The 18,332-nt window shown below is 39.6% G+C and overlaps 1 protein-coding gene across 1 annotated transcript in view; it reads left to right on the top strand.

Annotated features, from left to right (window-relative positions):
* Positions 1 to 18,332, top strand: part of fndc7b (fibronectin type III domain containing 7b) — a 42,689-nt gene that overhangs the window by 4,161 nt on the left and 20,196 nt on the right. Inside the window, exons 4-27 of the mRNA XM_085387573.1 lie at positions 3,316 to 3,434; positions 3,524 to 3,542; positions 3,785 to 4,045; positions 4,164 to 4,424; positions 4,770 to 5,039; positions 5,355 to 5,618; positions 7,209 to 7,327; positions 7,780 to 7,921; positions 8,262 to 8,525; positions 9,881 to 10,141; positions 10,330 to 10,584; positions 11,346 to 11,600; positions 11,725 to 11,985; positions 12,078 to 12,341; positions 12,466 to 12,726; positions 12,841 to 13,101; positions 13,236 to 13,493; positions 13,666 to 13,926; positions 14,524 to 14,781; positions 15,492 to 15,752; positions 15,961 to 16,227; positions 17,099 to 17,362; positions 17,517 to 17,774; positions 17,871 to 18,131. Coding sequence (XP_085243699.1) covers positions 3,316 to 3,434; positions 3,524 to 3,542; positions 3,785 to 4,045; positions 4,164 to 4,424; positions 4,770 to 5,039; positions 5,355 to 5,618; positions 7,209 to 7,327; positions 7,780 to 7,921; positions 8,262 to 8,525; positions 9,881 to 10,141; positions 10,330 to 10,584; positions 11,346 to 11,600; positions 11,725 to 11,985; positions 12,078 to 12,341; positions 12,466 to 12,726; positions 12,841 to 13,101; positions 13,236 to 13,493; positions 13,666 to 13,926; positions 14,524 to 14,781; positions 15,492 to 15,752; positions 15,961 to 16,227; positions 17,099 to 17,362; positions 17,517 to 17,774; positions 17,871 to 18,131 — 5,625 coding nt within the window. The remainder of the gene's footprint in view (positions 1 to 3,315; positions 3,435 to 3,523; positions 3,543 to 3,784; positions 4,046 to 4,163; positions 4,425 to 4,769; positions 5,040 to 5,354; positions 5,619 to 7,208; positions 7,328 to 7,779; positions 7,922 to 8,261; positions 8,526 to 9,880; positions 10,142 to 10,329; positions 10,585 to 11,345; positions 11,601 to 11,724; positions 11,986 to 12,077; positions 12,342 to 12,465; positions 12,727 to 12,840; positions 13,102 to 13,235; positions 13,494 to 13,665; positions 13,927 to 14,523; positions 14,782 to 15,491; positions 15,753 to 15,960; positions 16,228 to 17,098; positions 17,363 to 17,516; positions 17,775 to 17,870; positions 18,132 to 18,332) is intronic.

Here is an 18,332-nt window from a genome sequence, read left to right as displayed (position 1 = left end):
TTGTGCAATTTACAAATAATTACATTTCATCCTTACAGGTTGTATTTATCAAGTTTATTTCTTTATTTATTACAAAAAGTCAACAGCTTTGATCACTTATTTTGCAGAAAATACTTGAACTCTACTCTAACTCAAATCCTTCAGTGATGAGAATTTTAAATGCATTATTCTAAGTTTCTTCTTTTGATTCACAGCATTTCTCCAGTATGCACATAGTTATGGTTAATTTCTTGTCAACATGTTCTTATGTTCTTGTTTTAGACATTATGCTTGACAAAAATGTAAAGAAATGTGATTATTATTTAAACATGAGTTGGTTAAGGTGCTGGGATGACATGTTAACACCTAGCAGTGAGCATAAGAACCTGACGTGAAAGAAAAATGAACTGTTATTGATTAACATAATAATTCATTATTATTATTGTTATCACCATCATACAGATATAACACGATAAATTATGAAAAAATGCAATTACGCACTAACTGAAATCAGTGTGAATTTTTTCTATATATTTTTATTTTAGCATGTGCATAACATCACTAATATAACCACTATTATATTGTCTAGGGTACACTGTATGTTATACTGAATAGATGATGATGATGACTACCTTAAACTCTAATATTACTTGATTAAAAGCAGCATTTCCTTCAACATCATCTGCACCATTTTCACTTATACTTCTTTCAACAAAGCAATGTCTCATTTTAATATGACTCACTTCACCAGATAGGTGGCTGCTTATTTGTGTAACCATAAAAAGTGAGGTTGGAAAACTGCAAAGTGCTCCTATAAACCATTACATTCACAGTAAAACTACAGTGTTTTGTACACTACTGCTCATGAAAGTGTTTTATATTGTAAAGAAATACTGTTATTTTCTGCAGAAGAAGCAGTGGCCTTCAGATTTGTAGAAACAGAGAAAATAAAATGTCTGTCTGAAAAAAGTTTTCCATTTTTCACATAATGTGTGTTTTAAAAATGTTAGCTAAACTGCAATAAAATGTTGGGGTTTACCATTTACCATTTCATGTTTTTACTCTGGTCATTCACCCTCCCTGCAGGAGACCTATGCCCACCAAATGTCAGGGCTCTGTGTGCGGGCAGGTGGAGAATGTGGATCCAAGTGCAGAACTCAAACACTAACTTGAAACTCAAAACCACAGCTTTATTGCTGGCACCAATAAAACAGAAACCAGACATGAACAGACTAACTGGACCACACAGGCAGGATCTGAGGGTACGACGCAACACCGAGCATGGGAAAACACAGGGCTTATATACACAGGGTAGTAACGGGGGAATCGGCAACAGGAGGGAGACACAGCTGGGAGAGATCAGGGCTAACGAGACAGGGGGAACAAAGCCGCACACACTAACATAAGACAAAGACTTTCACAATAAAACAGGAAACATGAATTACAACTCAGAGACACGGACTCAACACAGAGAGACAGAAAATGACACATGGAACTGAACTATACATGAAACCACAATTCCTAAAACATGGATAACAGAAATATGAAACTCTAATAATAATCATCACGACCACAACAAGAGAACAAGAAAACAATCCATGATGCAAAATTAAACCAAAACATCATAAACTCAAAATACTGGGTCCAACGGACCCAGAACCGTGACACCAAAAGAGCAAGCACCTAACTTTGAGACGCCCTAGGGAAATCAGAGATTGAATATATGTATCCTACCAAGCAGCTTTCATGCATAATATTGTCGCTGATTTGAATGCAGCTGTCATTAATTCACCTCTAGGTTCCTTACAGTGTAAAGCAAACTTTATATAAAGATGAGCGTAGCTGTTGTGATGTCAGAAGTTGCTTTGTGGGCTACTGTTTTGGAGTGAAGAGAAAAAACATTTCCAGCATCAGGCTGTAAACATGTTTATTTCTGTTCTAAAGTTGTGCATTTTAACATGGGCGTGAATTAGCATTGACTTGCTTTTAAACTGAAGTGGCCATTCAAGGATCTGCAGTTTTTGTTATCTGGTCAATGGATTCATTTTTAACCACTGGAGATCACCGCTTGGTGAGAAGCCAGAGGCAGAAACAACCCAACCCTTCTGTGTTGTAATGTCATTTTATGGAGGCCGATTTTTGGGAAGTTGCAACACAGGATCCTTAACACCGACCTGTAATATTGTATTCCTCAGGACAATATCACAGCTAAAATATCAAGATGTTCACATCATTTGTTCATAATTGCTCTTTTGCCTAAGAACATCTAAAGTTTCCTCACAGTATTCTAGCCCATATCCATTTTCACACTGACTTCCTTTTTTGTAATACACGAGGAGGAACCATAGGCCTTTATTCAAGTGTGACAAAGATCTTTTTCAGCCCAGCATGTAGCCTACATAATGTCAGCTCTGGGATTAAGATATCTAGGAAGAAATCAGCTTCACTTTTTGTTTGTACTAAACACCTGCAAAAATTCAGTTTATGAATTACTCAAGTTAGTAAATCTCTGTGCGTTAGGAAGTTCATCCCATCTAGATGAAGTCCCAGTTTACAAGTTTACATTCCTGACTTTAGTTTCAGGTGCATTTCTTTTCTTTGCTTCAGCAGCCCCTCCCAAGTTCAGGTCATTTACCGCGCTCTCATGTATTGTTTCTTGAAGAAAAAGAAACCACTAAATGAATAACGATGTGTAAACATTCAGTTACTTCGACAGAAAAGAAAAAAAACAACTGAACAAATGAATCAATCATGCTTGGGTTAATGAGCAGTAAGGCTTAATAGGTCAGTAACATTATGTCGCAAACTACGGCTCCAAATATTAGGTACGACAATGCTGTGTTAACATGTGACATATGACTTATGTGGATGAATTAATATTTTTTCTCTTGTGATTTAATAAACACGGCTGAACTGAGAGATCCTAAAACTAATCTTTTGTTTTCTGTAGTTTAAAAAACAGAAGACTTGCCACAATGTCATACAATAAATGAATTCTTATCAATGACTTTGAACAACAAAAAGACTGTTTGATATTGCAAATAATAAACACAACATAATAGATACTACAAATAGACAGCAAGGAAAATGCCTGGATCGAGGTTATGGCTGCTGATAGACTGAATAAGAGGAAAAAAGAGAGAGGAAGTGAGAGAGGGTGATGACCTTCCTGTCATCCTCATTTCAGGTAAACTCTCATCCATTTATCCATCCCGCCCTCCATCCCTCCCTCATGCTGTGTTCCCAGGGCAGCTTATGCTGCCTGGGGCTGTTGGAGGGACAGCCTGTCCTCTATTTGAGGAATACTGATTGGTTCTCAGGCATACTGAGTTAAAGCTCAAAAGAATCCAGCACACCTTTTGCATTTGACTCCCTTGTATAGTAAAGTAATTTTAATCCCGCTCTCATTGTCAAAGATGGGATTGTTGGGAGCCATATGCTTTTCTTTAGCTTTGGTAAGTCTAACTCGGCTAAATATAACTTTTTATGTTAAAATCTATAAAACTGAAACAGTTGTATGATTTTTCATTGTTTTTATTTACAGATACTTCACATTGCAGAAGGTAAGAAAATGGAGACATTTGCGTGACTATGCAGGTCAAAAGAGCTATGTATTAGCATAATTTGGTCATTTTTAAACTTATGACCATGATAATGACTAGACTATAATAGAATAGAAAATATCATTAAAGCTCAAGATGTCACACTGGCTTCTGTTCAGTGTGACATATATGTGGCTGTATTATTTGTTGCTGTGCAACCTTTAATGTCAAAGTTTATTGCAGTGCATTTCCATTTCTTTCAGGATGCAACATCGTGTCAGCAAGTTCATCAAGTGCCTCATCAATTTTGGTAAAATGGAAGGAATATCCTGGAACAACAAACTATGTTTTGGACCTTCGGGAGAAAAACTCTCCACAGTCTGCACCAATTATAACGTCCATATCCGGATCCCAGACTGAGAGGAACATCTTTGGTCTAAAACCAGGAACTGAGTATAATGTGACTGTCAAAGCTTTTGTCTTCTTCAGTGTGGCGTGTGTTAATTCCACTCTGGCTTCCACAGGTAAGTCCAACATTTTTACAACAACACTGATTGATCATGATTGAGAATACTGTCATTTTTTATGTTGACTTCCTTTAGCAGTTTATGTGAAATAGTCTCGCCTGCTCTTTCCCACCAGTCCCTGACACATCACAGATAGTTGAAGGGCAAGCACTATCAAGTACTTCAATCAAAGTAACATGGACAACAGTGCCTTCAGCACAGAAATACTATCTAGAGGTGTACTCTCAGACCACTGGAACCGTGATGAACTTTACATACACCAACACCACAGCTGTGGTAAGAAACCTGCAGCATTCCTCCAACTATGACTGCTATGTCTACACAGTTAACCAGGCAGGCCTGGGAAGCAGAAGCAAAGTGAAGACCATCACAACCTGTAAGTGACCAACTTCAATTAGAATGTAGAAGTGTTTTAGGGTGGATGGGTATTTTATAGTCGCTCTCTGAAAAACAGGTAACTCTTGCAAATGTTTGGTAAATTTAAAAAAGAGAACGTTCAAAGAAATCTCATGACTTTTTCAGGGGGACAGGAGCAGATATTCCAAAATAAATGCATAGAAAGTGAAAAATTACATTAAAGCTATGCATTTATAAATGGTAGCTTGACCCTTTTTAATCAAAGGTCTCTAAGAATTAGAAACTTGTGTAGAAAAAGTATTTCACTGATTTGTGTCAACTATTTAAGAGTATTCATATCTGAATAAATCCCACTCTCTTTCAGTGGTGCAGCCTCCAGTCGGTATTACTGCAACACAGACTAACCAGGTTACGGCAAGAATAACGTGGGAGCCTGTGAATAGGGTCCTTTTATACCATGTCAGGATTCGCAACCTAGATGATCCCAGCAGTCAACCCTCTTCATACAATGTCTCAGACACCAAGCTGGATGTTCAAGGCATCCTCCCATGCTCCACCTATCTGATATCAGTGTTCTCATACAGCATGTTCTTGGTGCCGAGCGAGCCCACGGACTACACATACACCACCAACAGTGAGTCTGCAGAGCCACACAATATCAATAACTTGGTGATTAGGATCTAGGTCAGCCATTCTCTCTGAAGCGTCCCTTTCAGACACTTAGAATATGATCCTCAAGGACAATTCAGATGTTCTGAAAACCTATTTGTTAGGTTAGGTGGAGGCTGATGGGAAAAGAGACATGTGAGAAGATTATTTGGGTTTTATAGCACTCTACTATTAGATATGAGGTTTCCCTTCAAATACAGATTAGAGGCAATGTAGCATCAAACATCAGTGAAATGATATAATTTTCTGAAATAAAATTATATTAATGCGTTGCTTGCAGAGCTGACACCTGTTTCATCAGTATCAGTGGACTACAGCTGTACCACTAACTCTGTCACCGTGTCTTGGCCGGCTGCTTCGGGGGCCACGTCCTACAGGGCCGTGGCAGTTGGCAGTAATGGCACACAGCTGGAATGCACCAGCCAAAGCACCAACTGTCCAATTAAAGAACTGAGCTGTGGCCAGGAATACAAGGTGTATGTAATGCCCATGTCAGACAAATGCAAGAACTTCATCCACAACACCTCAGCTTCTTTTAATACTGGTGAGACCGAATAAACACACACACACAAAGAAAATAAAGCAATGGGGTTCCCTTTAAAGTCTGTTTTTATCAGGGTTTTTATGAAGTGTGTAAGCAGCATACCCAACCAGCTGAGCCTTTGTTCACAGCGGGATTGTTTCCTTCTTCAGCTGTAAAAGCTGAAATAATCCATTTTGTTTTAAATAAGGAAGAATCTGAGAGCTCATATTCCAAATACACGTATAGGTTTGGTATTGAAAAATCTGGCATTTTACTTTTAAGTTTTAAAATAAAGAAGCCAATCTGAAGAGGGACTAAAAAGAATGAAGAAGAAATATAAAGGAGTTTGTTTTAACAAAGAAATGTAAAGCAGTGATTCTCTATTGATGTCCCACAATTAGGTATAATTGTCCACAAATCAAGCATAAGGGGCATAAGGTGGTCTAGTAAGTGGTCACGTATTTCAAGCTTCTACCTTGTAAGGGAACTTCTATAAATGTCAGACTTTCAGAAAGCTGCTCTTGAACTACTGGAGACAATATACAACTCTTTTCATAAGATCAGCAGAAGGCCTCATCCTGTTACACAAGCATGTGTAAAATGTTTTTAATGCTCCTTTAGATTAGACGTTGAAACACTGAACATCTTTATCGGGAGAGACGATTCATAACTAGCAGTATTTTTACCTATTGCATGATTTCTATTGGTAAATATTTGGCCCTCCAGCAATAGTCAACTGGATGTCAGGACTTTATTGTCTATTTTGGGCAGGCAGTTAATCTTTTCATCTCACATATCCCTCCATTCAGTCGGGGATCTCGGAGCTGAGAGTGCGTGTTCAGCCCCACCCAATGGGTCACATTGTGCTTGGCTAAGTTGTCGTGACTTGGATGCTGCTGAATATAATTTCATGACAAGCAGCTCTAACATGTCAACCACCCACGTATTTAATTCGGGACAATGAATCCTTAAGTCAATCGAGTGATAAAACACCTTTTTAAAAAGAGCAAATCCCTGGAAAGGGCAAAGAAAAACTCTATTTTTTATAATAACAATAACAAGCTCCACCAATCAGCTACAAATTAATTTTAAGACAAGGATTGATGTCAAATTTAAGAAGAGGGCTTTTTCCAAGTATATTACACCCACTTGTTTTTACCTCAGGATAGCGATTACTGGTGTCACATTGGTCTTGCGCCTAATGGGAATACTTGTTTACAAGTTTTTCATTCCAAGTTCACACACTTGTTTTAGTGATCACTAGGCGTCTCCTTTGAAAACTGGGTCTCCTTTTGAGATTTGCTGTCTATATCATATTGTGTTGTGTTCAGCCAGTTAAGAATGAGCCTGTGTTTAAGTGAAACCTGAAACATTATACAGTGAAAAGCAACACTGGAGCGCAATCTTTAGTATCAGGGCGTTTTAACCTGAACAGAGATTTGAGAAGTTCACCTTTGATGAGGATATTTAATCCAACCAGTTTTGTTTGTTTGTTTTTAGCTCTCCTGCTATCCATCCATAGATAGCTCTACCATCCATCCTTTATATACAGCATATACGTCATGTCTGTGATGTGCTATTTTTTAAATGACTCTATGTCTTCCCATCAAGCCCCTTGTCCTCCAGCCAACCCGATGTTGTTGCGGGACTGCGACACTGATGTCATCATTTTTTCATGGAATCAGACAAACAAAGTAAACCACTACTTAGCCAGGGCAGTCGACTCCAAGGTATTATATTTTAGATTTACAATTGCTTATTTTTGTCAAATAATAATTGCACAACCTTTTTTCCGCCAATAAAAACATCTTGCTGAGAACTGAATGAGAAGATTAATTTATTAAGCTTTAGAAAATCTGGTAGGCAGATTTCATGCAGAACTAGATAGTCTGTATGAACATTTCCAGCCAGTTTCTTAAACTAGCTCCTTAATCTTTGCTTGTTTAACACTGTTTTTCTCATCTCTTCAAATTCCCTAGACTTTATCTACCTAAGTAGAAAACAGAATCATAGAAGTTGGATTTCAAAAAGAAAGTTTATGAGAGTCTTGGCATACACATGATCTTAAAGTGGTCAGATCAACAGAAACCTAAAAATTTTCCCTCAAATGTTGACCTTTGTGATAAACTAGAACATGTAAATTAGCACTGGCTAAATATTAAATATTCTTCTTTGCACCCAGGGAATGGTCAGGCAATGCATGACTCAAGGAAACAATTGTTATTTCACAAATACATTCTGTGGACGGTACTACTCCTTCACAGTTCAATCTGTGTCTGGGAGTTGCTCAAGTGGCTTCAGCTCTCCTGTTGGCGTTCGCACAGGTATGATTTCAATAAATCTGCAACATAATTTTGGGTAACTAATGTCCCATTTTCTAGTGAATGATTTGACAAATTTATCTCACTGGGGCTAACTATTTAAATAGTCTTTTATCTGCAAATGATTACATTGTTAACATTCCAAATTGTAACAGTTTTTGAACAGGAAATTTAACGTATTCCTGGTTCTGAGAGAAACTGAAGTGCGTTCTCATATCAGCTCTCTGTGATGAATGTGATGAATCCAATTTACAATTCAATATCAGTTGTGTTCAGCTTCTCGTTTATATAAATGCAAACATTTTAGTACATTTATGCAATTCTTTATTTCCACTCTTTCCAGCACCCTGCATTCCGCAGAATCTGGAAACAGTAGCCGACTGCAGCGTTGACAGTTTGCTCAGCAAGTGGGACAATGCTGAGGGGGCACTGTACTACACCGTGGCAGCTGTGGGCAACTACAGAAACAGCAGCTACAACTGCAGCTCAGTGTCCAACAGCTGTGTTATGAAGGGCGTCAAGTGTGGAGACCATCTGACCATCACCATCAGATCTTTTGACAATGACTGTCCCAGTCCAACAGTGCTGGGGCCACCGGCTGAGACAAGTGAGGAACACATGTTAGAGCAGGGGTGGGCAATCTCAGTACACGAGGGCCGGTGTTCCTGCAGGTTTTAGATCTCACCTTGGGTCAACACACCTGAATCACATGATTTGTTCGTTACCAGGCCTCTGGAGAACTTCAGGACATGTTGAGGAGCTAATTTAGCCATTTAAATCAGCTGTGTTGGTTCGAGGACACATCTAAAACCTGCAGGGACACCGGCCCTTGTGGACTGAGATTGCCCACCCCTGTGTTAGCGCCTCAGACATCTGCATTTGCATTCACTCCATTAATCCAAAAGAGCACAGACCCATTTTTACTGCCAGGAAAACTATAGTAGAGCCGATGTTAAAACTTTAACATGACTTTCCTCAGTGTGTAAAGGGGCAGTGACACAGGTTCTTATGGGTTAATTGGTTTATACAAATCTTAATGATAACTAAGATTTTATCAGTAAAACATATTTAGTATGCCAACCAAACCAATCTCAGTGTTATATTTACATATTTGCATATTTCGATTAATTAAATGTTTATTTTTAATAGCATTGGATTAATTGAGCCAATATTTTATATGCAACAGGATAATCTGTATTGTATCTACATTACTCTAAGTTGCATTACTGCAAATTCAGCTGTTTACATATTAAAGTATGATAATAATAATAATAAAAAAAGATGGCTCACAATTTACTTACTAAAGAATCAGTGTGTAGTATTTAGTGGTATCTTGCGTTGAGGTTGCAGATTGCAGCTAACTGAATACCTGAACCTTACCAAACATGTAAGAGAACCTATGGTGGTAGTAATGTTTACACAGGTGGTTCAATCTAGGCTCAGTGTTTGGTTATAGTAAAACATGGCAGCACAACATGATGCAGTCTATGGTGGATGACCCATTCCTACACAGCTATGCAAGATTCATTCTAAGCTTGACAAATGATTAACTGCAAGTGAAAACATTATGAATATATTATATTACATGTCTTTGTTACATTTTACCAGTGGATATATATAGAATATAGCCAATAAACAATAAACAAGCAAGTACTAATTCTATTTCCAAAGAACAATGTTTTTTAATGTCTTGCTGCATAATTTAATTGATTATCTTAAAAGTTTTGGACTGTTGGTTTGTTAAAAAAAAACCTGTAAAAGACATGACCTGAAACTGTAGGAAATTTTGACTAGAATTTTCAAGCCTTTTATAAAGTTGAAGAGTAATTAAAAGAAATCTGTAGATGTATTTGCAATAAAAAAAAAAACCTAAAAACTAAAAATAGATCGTTTACTTAATTCTAGTACTGTGAAAGTGTTCCAGGTTGGTATTATTATTAACTTGCTTGCTTTCTACCTCAGCCCCATGCACTCCCCAGAACATCTCAGCAGAGAGAAATTGTGCAAAAGACTCCATCTCTGTGAAGTGGGAGATGAGCAACGCAGCACTTTTCTATGTTGCAATGGCAAAGGACAGCAATGGGGTCATTCATAGCTGCAACTCCTTGGATATGTTGTGTATGATCAGTGGCTTGAAGTGCAGCACCAGCTACAAAGTCTATGTTATTGCCTCCAACTTCATGTGCAACAGCTCTGAGAGTGACATGTTTACCATAGAGACAGGTAACCTCTAGTGAAGATGCTCATTTAGTTACTTTATGTAAAAGTTGCCAAGATGTGCATCTTTTTTCTGAGTGAGCATTAATGACAAAAATGTCACAGTCATATTTGCACATTTCTTTTATTTTATTAAAAGTTAAATACAGTTTTGTTTCTTTCTGATTGATAATGGCCCACTTGTGTCATTTCAGTTCCCTGCCCACCAAATAACCTCACTGCCACCCTGGACTGTGCAGCCAATGAGGCTCTGATTTCGTGGCATGGAAGTGTGAGTTCCTACACTGCTACCATTATAGATTCAAGTCAGCGACTTTTAAGCTGCAGTTCCACTGCAACCAACTGCAAAATACCTAACCTGAAATGTGGCGAGCTCTACACTGTGACTGTCAGCCAGCATGACGGCAACTGCTCCAGCATGCCCTCTACGCACATCTACATGGAGTCTGGTAGGAAAATTTTCAAAATACATTAAAAACTGACCACATGTCAATTTGTCAGATCTAGCGTAGTGCTGATAGTCTGAAAAGGCCTAAAATGCTTTTTGTACACAGAAAAAACAGTTTTGATTTATTGTAACAAAAAGGTGTGTTCCCTCGGACTTTCCTGAGACCACAAGAGTCATTTTGCTCCACCAGCACCTGACCAGTAATCACTAACCAGGGGCTACATCCATTTATGAAGTCTAGAGCTTAGCAGTTTGGAGTCAACTGATTTTGACACTAGACAGAGAACTGACCGAGAAACTGAGGGAGACTACACACTTGTACAGTAGACTGTCAATCGCATGGTAGACCTGCCAAATTTAGCTTCTTAACTCTAATGAATGACATTAATTAAAGTGATCAACATGTTATATTCACTAATGCTACAACACTGAGCCCTATACTAGCAATACTAGGAAAGTATTTACAGAGGTCATAGATCTTGAAGAGTCATCCCCTGCTGGCCACTAGAAAGAATGTAGGTTACAGGCGCTTTAGCGTTGGCTTAGTTTTCACACCCAGATACAAATGATCTCTTTTCTACTAAGACAGACAGTGAGGCTCTAATATAATGGATCTTTGCCTTTCCATTTCCCTAAACATACTTTCGATATTAAGTTTGACAGAAGTATTCGTTTTGAATATAAAATTAAATGAAAGTTATTGATTCACCAATTCATTTCTTAGCTGCCTGCCTTCACCCAACCTTCTTATTTTTCGTTCAGTTCCTTGTGGGCCAGCCAGCGCAAGTGCCAGGGTGGACTGTGCATCAGGCAATGTGACAATAAGCTGGAACGCATCCCAAAATGCAGAACGTTATATCGTCAAAATCTCAAACGGCACCATGCCGTTGACGTATAACACCACACAGACAAATCTGGCAGTCCACACACTGGAGTGTGGCCAGGAGTACACAGTGAATTTGATGTCCTTCAATGGCAGCTGCGTCAGTCGTCCTTCAGAGTTATATTTCAGGGAAGGTAAGAGAAGTTAACCCTATAAAGTTTTTTTATTTCATTGACATCAGTGGTTCTACTTTGCTACCTACTAAGATAGTTTCTTCATTAAATAACAGCTGAGCTAATCAGAAAATTTCACTCCCAGTTCCATGTGTACCCACTAACGTTGAAACAAGGAGAAGCTGCAGCCAGAATTTTGTGGACGTCATGTGGCAAGCAAGTCGGGGTGCCATAAACTACACTGCTACTGCTCTGGATGCAGATGGCAGTTACTTAAAGTGTACATCCAATGAGACATCGTGCAGGCTGGTCAATGTAATGTGTGGACATGTGTATAATATCAGTGTGGTTGCTGTGGATAACACGTGCACCAGCATGAAGAGCCGCACATTGCAACTACAGATAGGTACACGCTGACAAAAATATAAGTTAACACTGCTTATGTGCAATCACTGTCAAACTTACACCATGCATGTGTTCTGTGTCGTTCCTCTGCAGAGCCCTGTTCACCCTCTCAGCTGACCGTCTCAGTGAACTGTAGCAGTAACTCTGCCAAGTTAGCCTGGCAGAGCAGCCCCAACGCAGTGTCTTATACTGGCAAAGCCATAACCGCAGACGGTCACAATGTGACCTGTTCCACAACGACAGAACTCAGTTGTAATTTGGAGGGTCTGCAGTGTGGAAAGATGTATAACTTCACTGTGTCAGCTTCAGATTATTACTGTCAGAGTCCAGACAGCAAGCCAGTCATCCATACAACTGGTAAGAAGCAGTAGCACCTCTGCTTTTATTCTACGTCCTAATAACCCTCTCGTACTTATCGAATCCCAAACAGCAGTTGAGATATTGCAGACGAGTAAGTCTAACTGTTTTTCTGTCATCTCAGCCCCATGTACTGTGCAGAATATGCTGACCACTCTTAACTGTACCACCAACATACTGACCATCAGCTGGACACCGGGATCCATGCCAGTAAACTACAGCACCACAGCGGTGATGACAAATGGCACTACACTTCGCTGCGTCACGCAGAGTTCTAGCTGTACGATGCCTGAGTTACAGTGTGGACAGCAGTACAGTGTGAGAGTCAAGCCCATCAGCAGCACATGTGAAGGACCCAGCAGTGTCCCGGAGATTGTAAATTCAGGTATTTTAGTTGACTTGTTAAAGTTTATGACTCTACGAGCCATGATCTCACTCGACATTAAAATGTTTTTTTTCTGTCTTCCTTTTCCTCTTTGTCACATCATTTCTCTCACAGTTCCCTGTGTTCCTGTGAACATCCAAACCCTGGTGGAATGTTCCACTAACAGAGTGTGGGGATCCTGGGATGCAGCTCCTGGGGCAATGTACTACATCTCCACACTGAAAGGAGCAGGAGGTTTCTCTACATCCTGTCAAACAGCTAACCAAAGATGCCTCTTCTCTGGTCTGCAGTGTGCTCAGACATACATGTTCAGTGTGATGGCCTCCAACAACAGGTGTAACAGCTCAAACAGCGTCATGGACACAGCAACAACTGGTAAAATATGGACTAAAATATTTTTTGTAGGGTGTGAAAGCACAGCTTACAAATTAGATTTGCTAACAAGTGATTCTTCAAGTTGGGCAAAAGAAGATTATCTCAGCGTTCATTTTCTCCACTTTGACTTCCAGCACCCTGTGACCCTACAAACGTGGCTGCTACTCTGAACTGCCTCTCTGATGTGGTGACGGTTACTTGGAGGGCCAGCGCCGGCGCAAATTATTACACAATCCTGGCTGAGGCCAGTGGACATGTCGACTCCTGTAATTCCACTGGTACTTCCTGTGAACTAACCAAGATGCAGTGTGGGAATGACTACACTGTGACTGTTCTGGCAGGGGACACAAAGTGCAACAGCTCCATATTTGCTAAAACCAACATTACAACAGGTACTTTCAGTTTTGGCACAAAGAATGACGTCAGGATAAACTGAGTAGCTCAAATTATCCTCATGCAAAAAAAGAATGAAATCTTAAACTTCCTAAAACTGCCTACAATTATAGATTACTTAACCAGAAAGATTCCTTTAATCAGCACATCTGTAATGTGTTTTGTGTGCAGCTCCCTGTGCTCCAGTAATCCAAGACCACTCACTGAACTGTAGCTCCAACCAAGCTTTGGTCACCTGGGTTAAGGATGAGGATGCCATGACTGTCATGGTCAATGCAACCTCCAGTATGGGATATATGCAGTCGTGCAGCTCATCTTCCAACAACAGCTGTGTCCTGGATCTGCTGTGTGGAAACACTTACACTGTAAAGGCTGTCGCAAAAGGACCTCAGTGTCAGAGCAAACCCAGCTCTGCTTTTCAGATTGTTACAGGTAAAGAATATAAGAAAAAAATTTGACTTAACAATTGCTGTTTCTTTTTGATGTCTTTCTTTGATTTTCTTTTGAAAACAATTCAGTAGTGGTGGTTTTTATACTTTAAAACAGTACAGTTTTTATAGCAAAAGAAAGAAATCTGTCAGCACAACTTATATATATATAAAAAAAAAGTTTTGTTAAAAAAAAATAATCTTGTAGCCCATTGCCCATATCGTCTTTTTTGTTAATTCACAGAACATGTCCTTTTTCACCGTAGACCCAATTTAAAAAAAACGCACACACATACACAGAAATTTTTCTATTAAATCTTGGAAAAAAAACAGATAATAGTACTTTCTATCATTTATCTATTACTTAATTACTTTGATGTAGTTTAAAAGACCTTGACAGAGGTCTTTATTAGCAGGAAAAGCGTAAAACATCTGAAAATACAGTTAAGTCCAAGTCCAACCAGCTGTCCAGATTAGAGTCTTTGCTTGGCCAATTCTGGCCCCCAGACCTAATGTTTAACAACCCTATCATAAGGTTTAGGGATGGGTTAAAAAAAAGGTTGAAGGTATTCAGGAACTGAACTTGTCTTCTCTCACACAGCACCCTGTACCCCTGCAAACGTGGAGTACCAATACTCCTGTGACACTGGCATTGCTTTTGTGAGTTGGGATGAGACTTTGGGCAGGAAGAGATTCTATGTGCATGCTCAGTCTGGAAATCTCACAGCCTCCTGCAGCACCAGCCAGACTGACTGCTCCCTGCCCACGCTGCTTTGTAGTCGCACATACAGTGTAAAAGTAGTAGCTCTGGCTGACTCCTGCAACAGCAGCGTGCCCGGCGTAACGACTATACAGACAGGTAAGACGGAGAGGATGTAGATGCAGGTGATGTATATACAGCTGGGAAAGTCTGTGGGAAATTCAAAAATACTATTTCTGATTACCATGAATACAATTTCCAATTTCCCCATGTTCCCTTTTCTACTATCGTAAGTATCCAAGTGTAGTAAACTGTATATAATACAGTAAATTCTGTATTTCTTTTAAAATACTTAGTTGAAATGCCGAGTAATGCATTGGATTAAAAATTATTTAACACATTTATTTAAAAAAATATATATAAATGTAACTTTTAGCAAATACATGGCTTAAGATAGCGGTCCCCAACCCCCGGGCCACGGACTGCTACCGGTCCGTGAGACGTTTGGTACCGGGCCTCGAGAGTTGAGGCGGGCGTGAAATCTATGGTTTTCAGGGTTTTTATTGGTTTCTATCCTTATTTTTTTATTGTTATTATTGTTAACTTGTTTTCTCTGGGTCTTTTCCTGTGTGTTATGAATAAGTCTTCTTTTTTTGGTTACCAGTACTGGTTTTATTTTGTTGTATTTATCCGCGACACCTTAAAGGCCGGTCCATGAAAATATTGTCGACATAAACCGGTCCGTGGCGCAAAAAAGGTTGGGGACTGCTGGCTTAAGAGATACCAGGTGTAACTTCCTAAAAAATTTAAATGAGGGTTAATTAGGTGGTGTTTGTACTCAGTGGTTTTTCCTTTTGTTTTCCTGTCAGCCCCTTGTGCTCCAGTGAACGTCAGTGCTTCCCTGTTGTGTGACAACAACACTGCGGCAGTGAGCTGGCAACACAGTCCTAGTGCAGTGTCCTACAGTGTGAAGGCAGTTGGCAGAGACGGCGACCTCAAAAGGTGTGCCACAAACAGCACAAGTTGCCTGCTACCCAACATGCACTGCTCTCAAACCTACATTATCACCGTCACTCCCTTCTCTATGCGCTGCGAAGGCAGAGAGAGTTTCCCATACACCTACAATGCAGGTGAGATAATGCCAAATAAAAAAAATAAACTGGATAAACTTGGCTTTAATCAACTTTATGCATTCTTTAAAATAACCACTAACAATATTTATTTAATAATTATTATATCTATCTTTTATTAATTCAAAACAAAGATTTCGCTTTTAATATTTTTAATTATATTTAGATTTATAACCCGTCCAACTTTATCTCACCATCTTTTTCGCAGGTTCCTGCCCTCCCACCAACGTCCACATGTCTCTGCAGTGCGATGGAAATGTGAGCCGTGTGACCTGGGACCCTGCCCTTCGAGCAGATTTCTACTTGGCCACAACCGCACCTTCTCTCACGGACAAACACATCCACAACTGCTCATCCAATGGAACAAGCTGCTCCCTTACAGACCTCCACTGCGGAGAAACAGTCGTTGTCACTGTTGTCACCATAGAGAGAGGCTGCACGAGCCAACCCAGCGTACCATTCACCTTACAAACAGGTCAGAGAATTGAACCATCCATCCATCCATCCATCCATCCATCCATCCATCCAACTTTTGTAGTGTTCAACAAATACAGCTACCATAGAACTAAACGTCAGATACAATGTACAAATCTGTTTGCCTGGTACTTTTGTGCATCAACATTTTATTAATATGTTATAATGGCTCACATCTGCCACGTTTCAGTTCACCCATATGCAGACCATAACACAGAGCAGAAAGTGAACTTATTTTTGAAAAGATATAACAAAAGTCGACAAAGGGTAAGGTTACTAAATTCAAAGGGTACAAAACCTAAACCAAAACCTAAACAATGCAACAGAACTAGGAACTAAAGAACTTGCAAGAAAGAACCAGAAAAAATGATAAACAATCATATAGACAGTTGTCCTGTCAACTTTCAGGAAATAAAATAGAACTTACGCAGATTTTGTCTTACCCATCCATCCATTCTCATTCGCTTATCCTTGTCAAGGGGCAAAACCCTATGATAGGCTGGGACATGCTCTTTCCCCCATAGGGCAAGAGGCAGGGTACACCCTGGGCAGGTCACCAGGGCTAACACAGAAAGGCAGACAACCATTCACACTCACGGACATAAAAAAATTGCTTGTTAACACATAAGATAAGCAAGACAGTTGAACGCACAGTGATCTTAACACTAATTAATGCCATACCAATAAGTTGATTCTGTTCATCTGGACGTAAAGTTTCCAGTGGGAGACGAATTAGGTAGGTTTTTCAGGTAAAATCAAATCCAAAGACAGGATCTGTTGTTGCTCATATTCTATTTCTAAAATAGTGTTAAAAAAATCACTGGGACACTAATTATCAAATTGTCTCTCTACCTGTCTCTCCCCCTTCTTAGTCATCTGCCCACCCACTGGTGTGACTGGAGTGACAAATTGCAGAAACAATGACATCACAGTAAGCTGGGACCCAAGTCCAGAAAGCGGAGTGACCTACTTCATCTACTCCCAAGGAAACAGTGGGATCGCTTATAACTACTCCACAACTCAGACGTTCTATGTGATGAATGGGCTGCAGTGTGGACAAGCATATATGCTCTCAGTGGCTGCCCAGGACCCTGACTGCACCAGTCTCTTGAGCAAGCAGATAGAAACTGAGACAGGTTAATATCTGGATATTTCTGGGTTTGTTCACCAACAAAGTACTGGTTTGACATCCTTTGCAAATAATTAACCCCAGTTTGGTCTTTTTTTTTAATGCAGATGATTTTGTTCATTTCTCACATAATGACTTGTTGTTAATCTCCTTACTTCCAGTTCCATGTCCTCCAACCAACCTGACTGTCAAAACTGAATGTGCCACAAACTTAGCAATTCTGAAGTGGGCACCGAGTAGACATGCCATCTCTTACACAACCACATTAACTGGTACCCACGGCCACTTAGTTTCCTGTGGTACCAACAAAACAACCTGCTCATTGAAGGTGGATTGTGCAAAGCAGTACTCAGCTTTTGTGGTTGCTTCCAGTGCAACATGCAACAGCAGTAAATCAGATAATCTAACTTTTGTCTCAGGTACATGACATCTGCTTTTAGGGTTAGATTTTCTTTTAAATCTCAAAACTATTAAACAGTCAACTGATAATCTTCCTTTCTCTTCTCTTCCAAAAGCCCCTTGTCTGCCTGACAGGGTACAAGCAAAGCTGGACTGCAATGCTAACACCTTTGCAGTGGAGTGGAGGGGAAGCCTTGGGGACATTGATTACACTGCAATCGCCATCGGCAGCGACAAGACACGGAGAACTTGCAACTCTAGTAGCACCAACTGCGTCATCCAGAACCTAACTTGTGGCCTCATTTACAGCATTGTCGTCACAACCTCGTCAATCGACTGCGGCTTCATTGAAGGCTCCGACTATGAGATACAGTCAGGTAGCAAATATTCTTTGACCAACATTAAAATTGGGGCAAATGTTTTGAAGTCACTAAACAAAATCCATAACAACGTTATAAAACATATTACAATTCACACATCCTGAGTCATTTAATATTTAATATTTATTTTTAGGTTTTGTGCAGCAACATTCATACAGTATACTTCTATCCCTTCAAATTTTTCATTATAACCTTTAT

This window comes from Rhamphochromis longiceps, linkage group LG17, assembly GCF_057381845.1.
Source record: "Rhamphochromis longiceps isolate RC_006_pf linkage group LG17, R_longiceps_female_GT1.1, whole genome shotgun sequence".
NCBI classification, from domain to species: domain Eukaryota; kingdom Metazoa; phylum Chordata; class Actinopteri; order Cichliformes; family Cichlidae; genus Rhamphochromis; species Rhamphochromis longiceps.
This window is presented reverse-complemented; position numbering and strand designations above follow the sequence as displayed.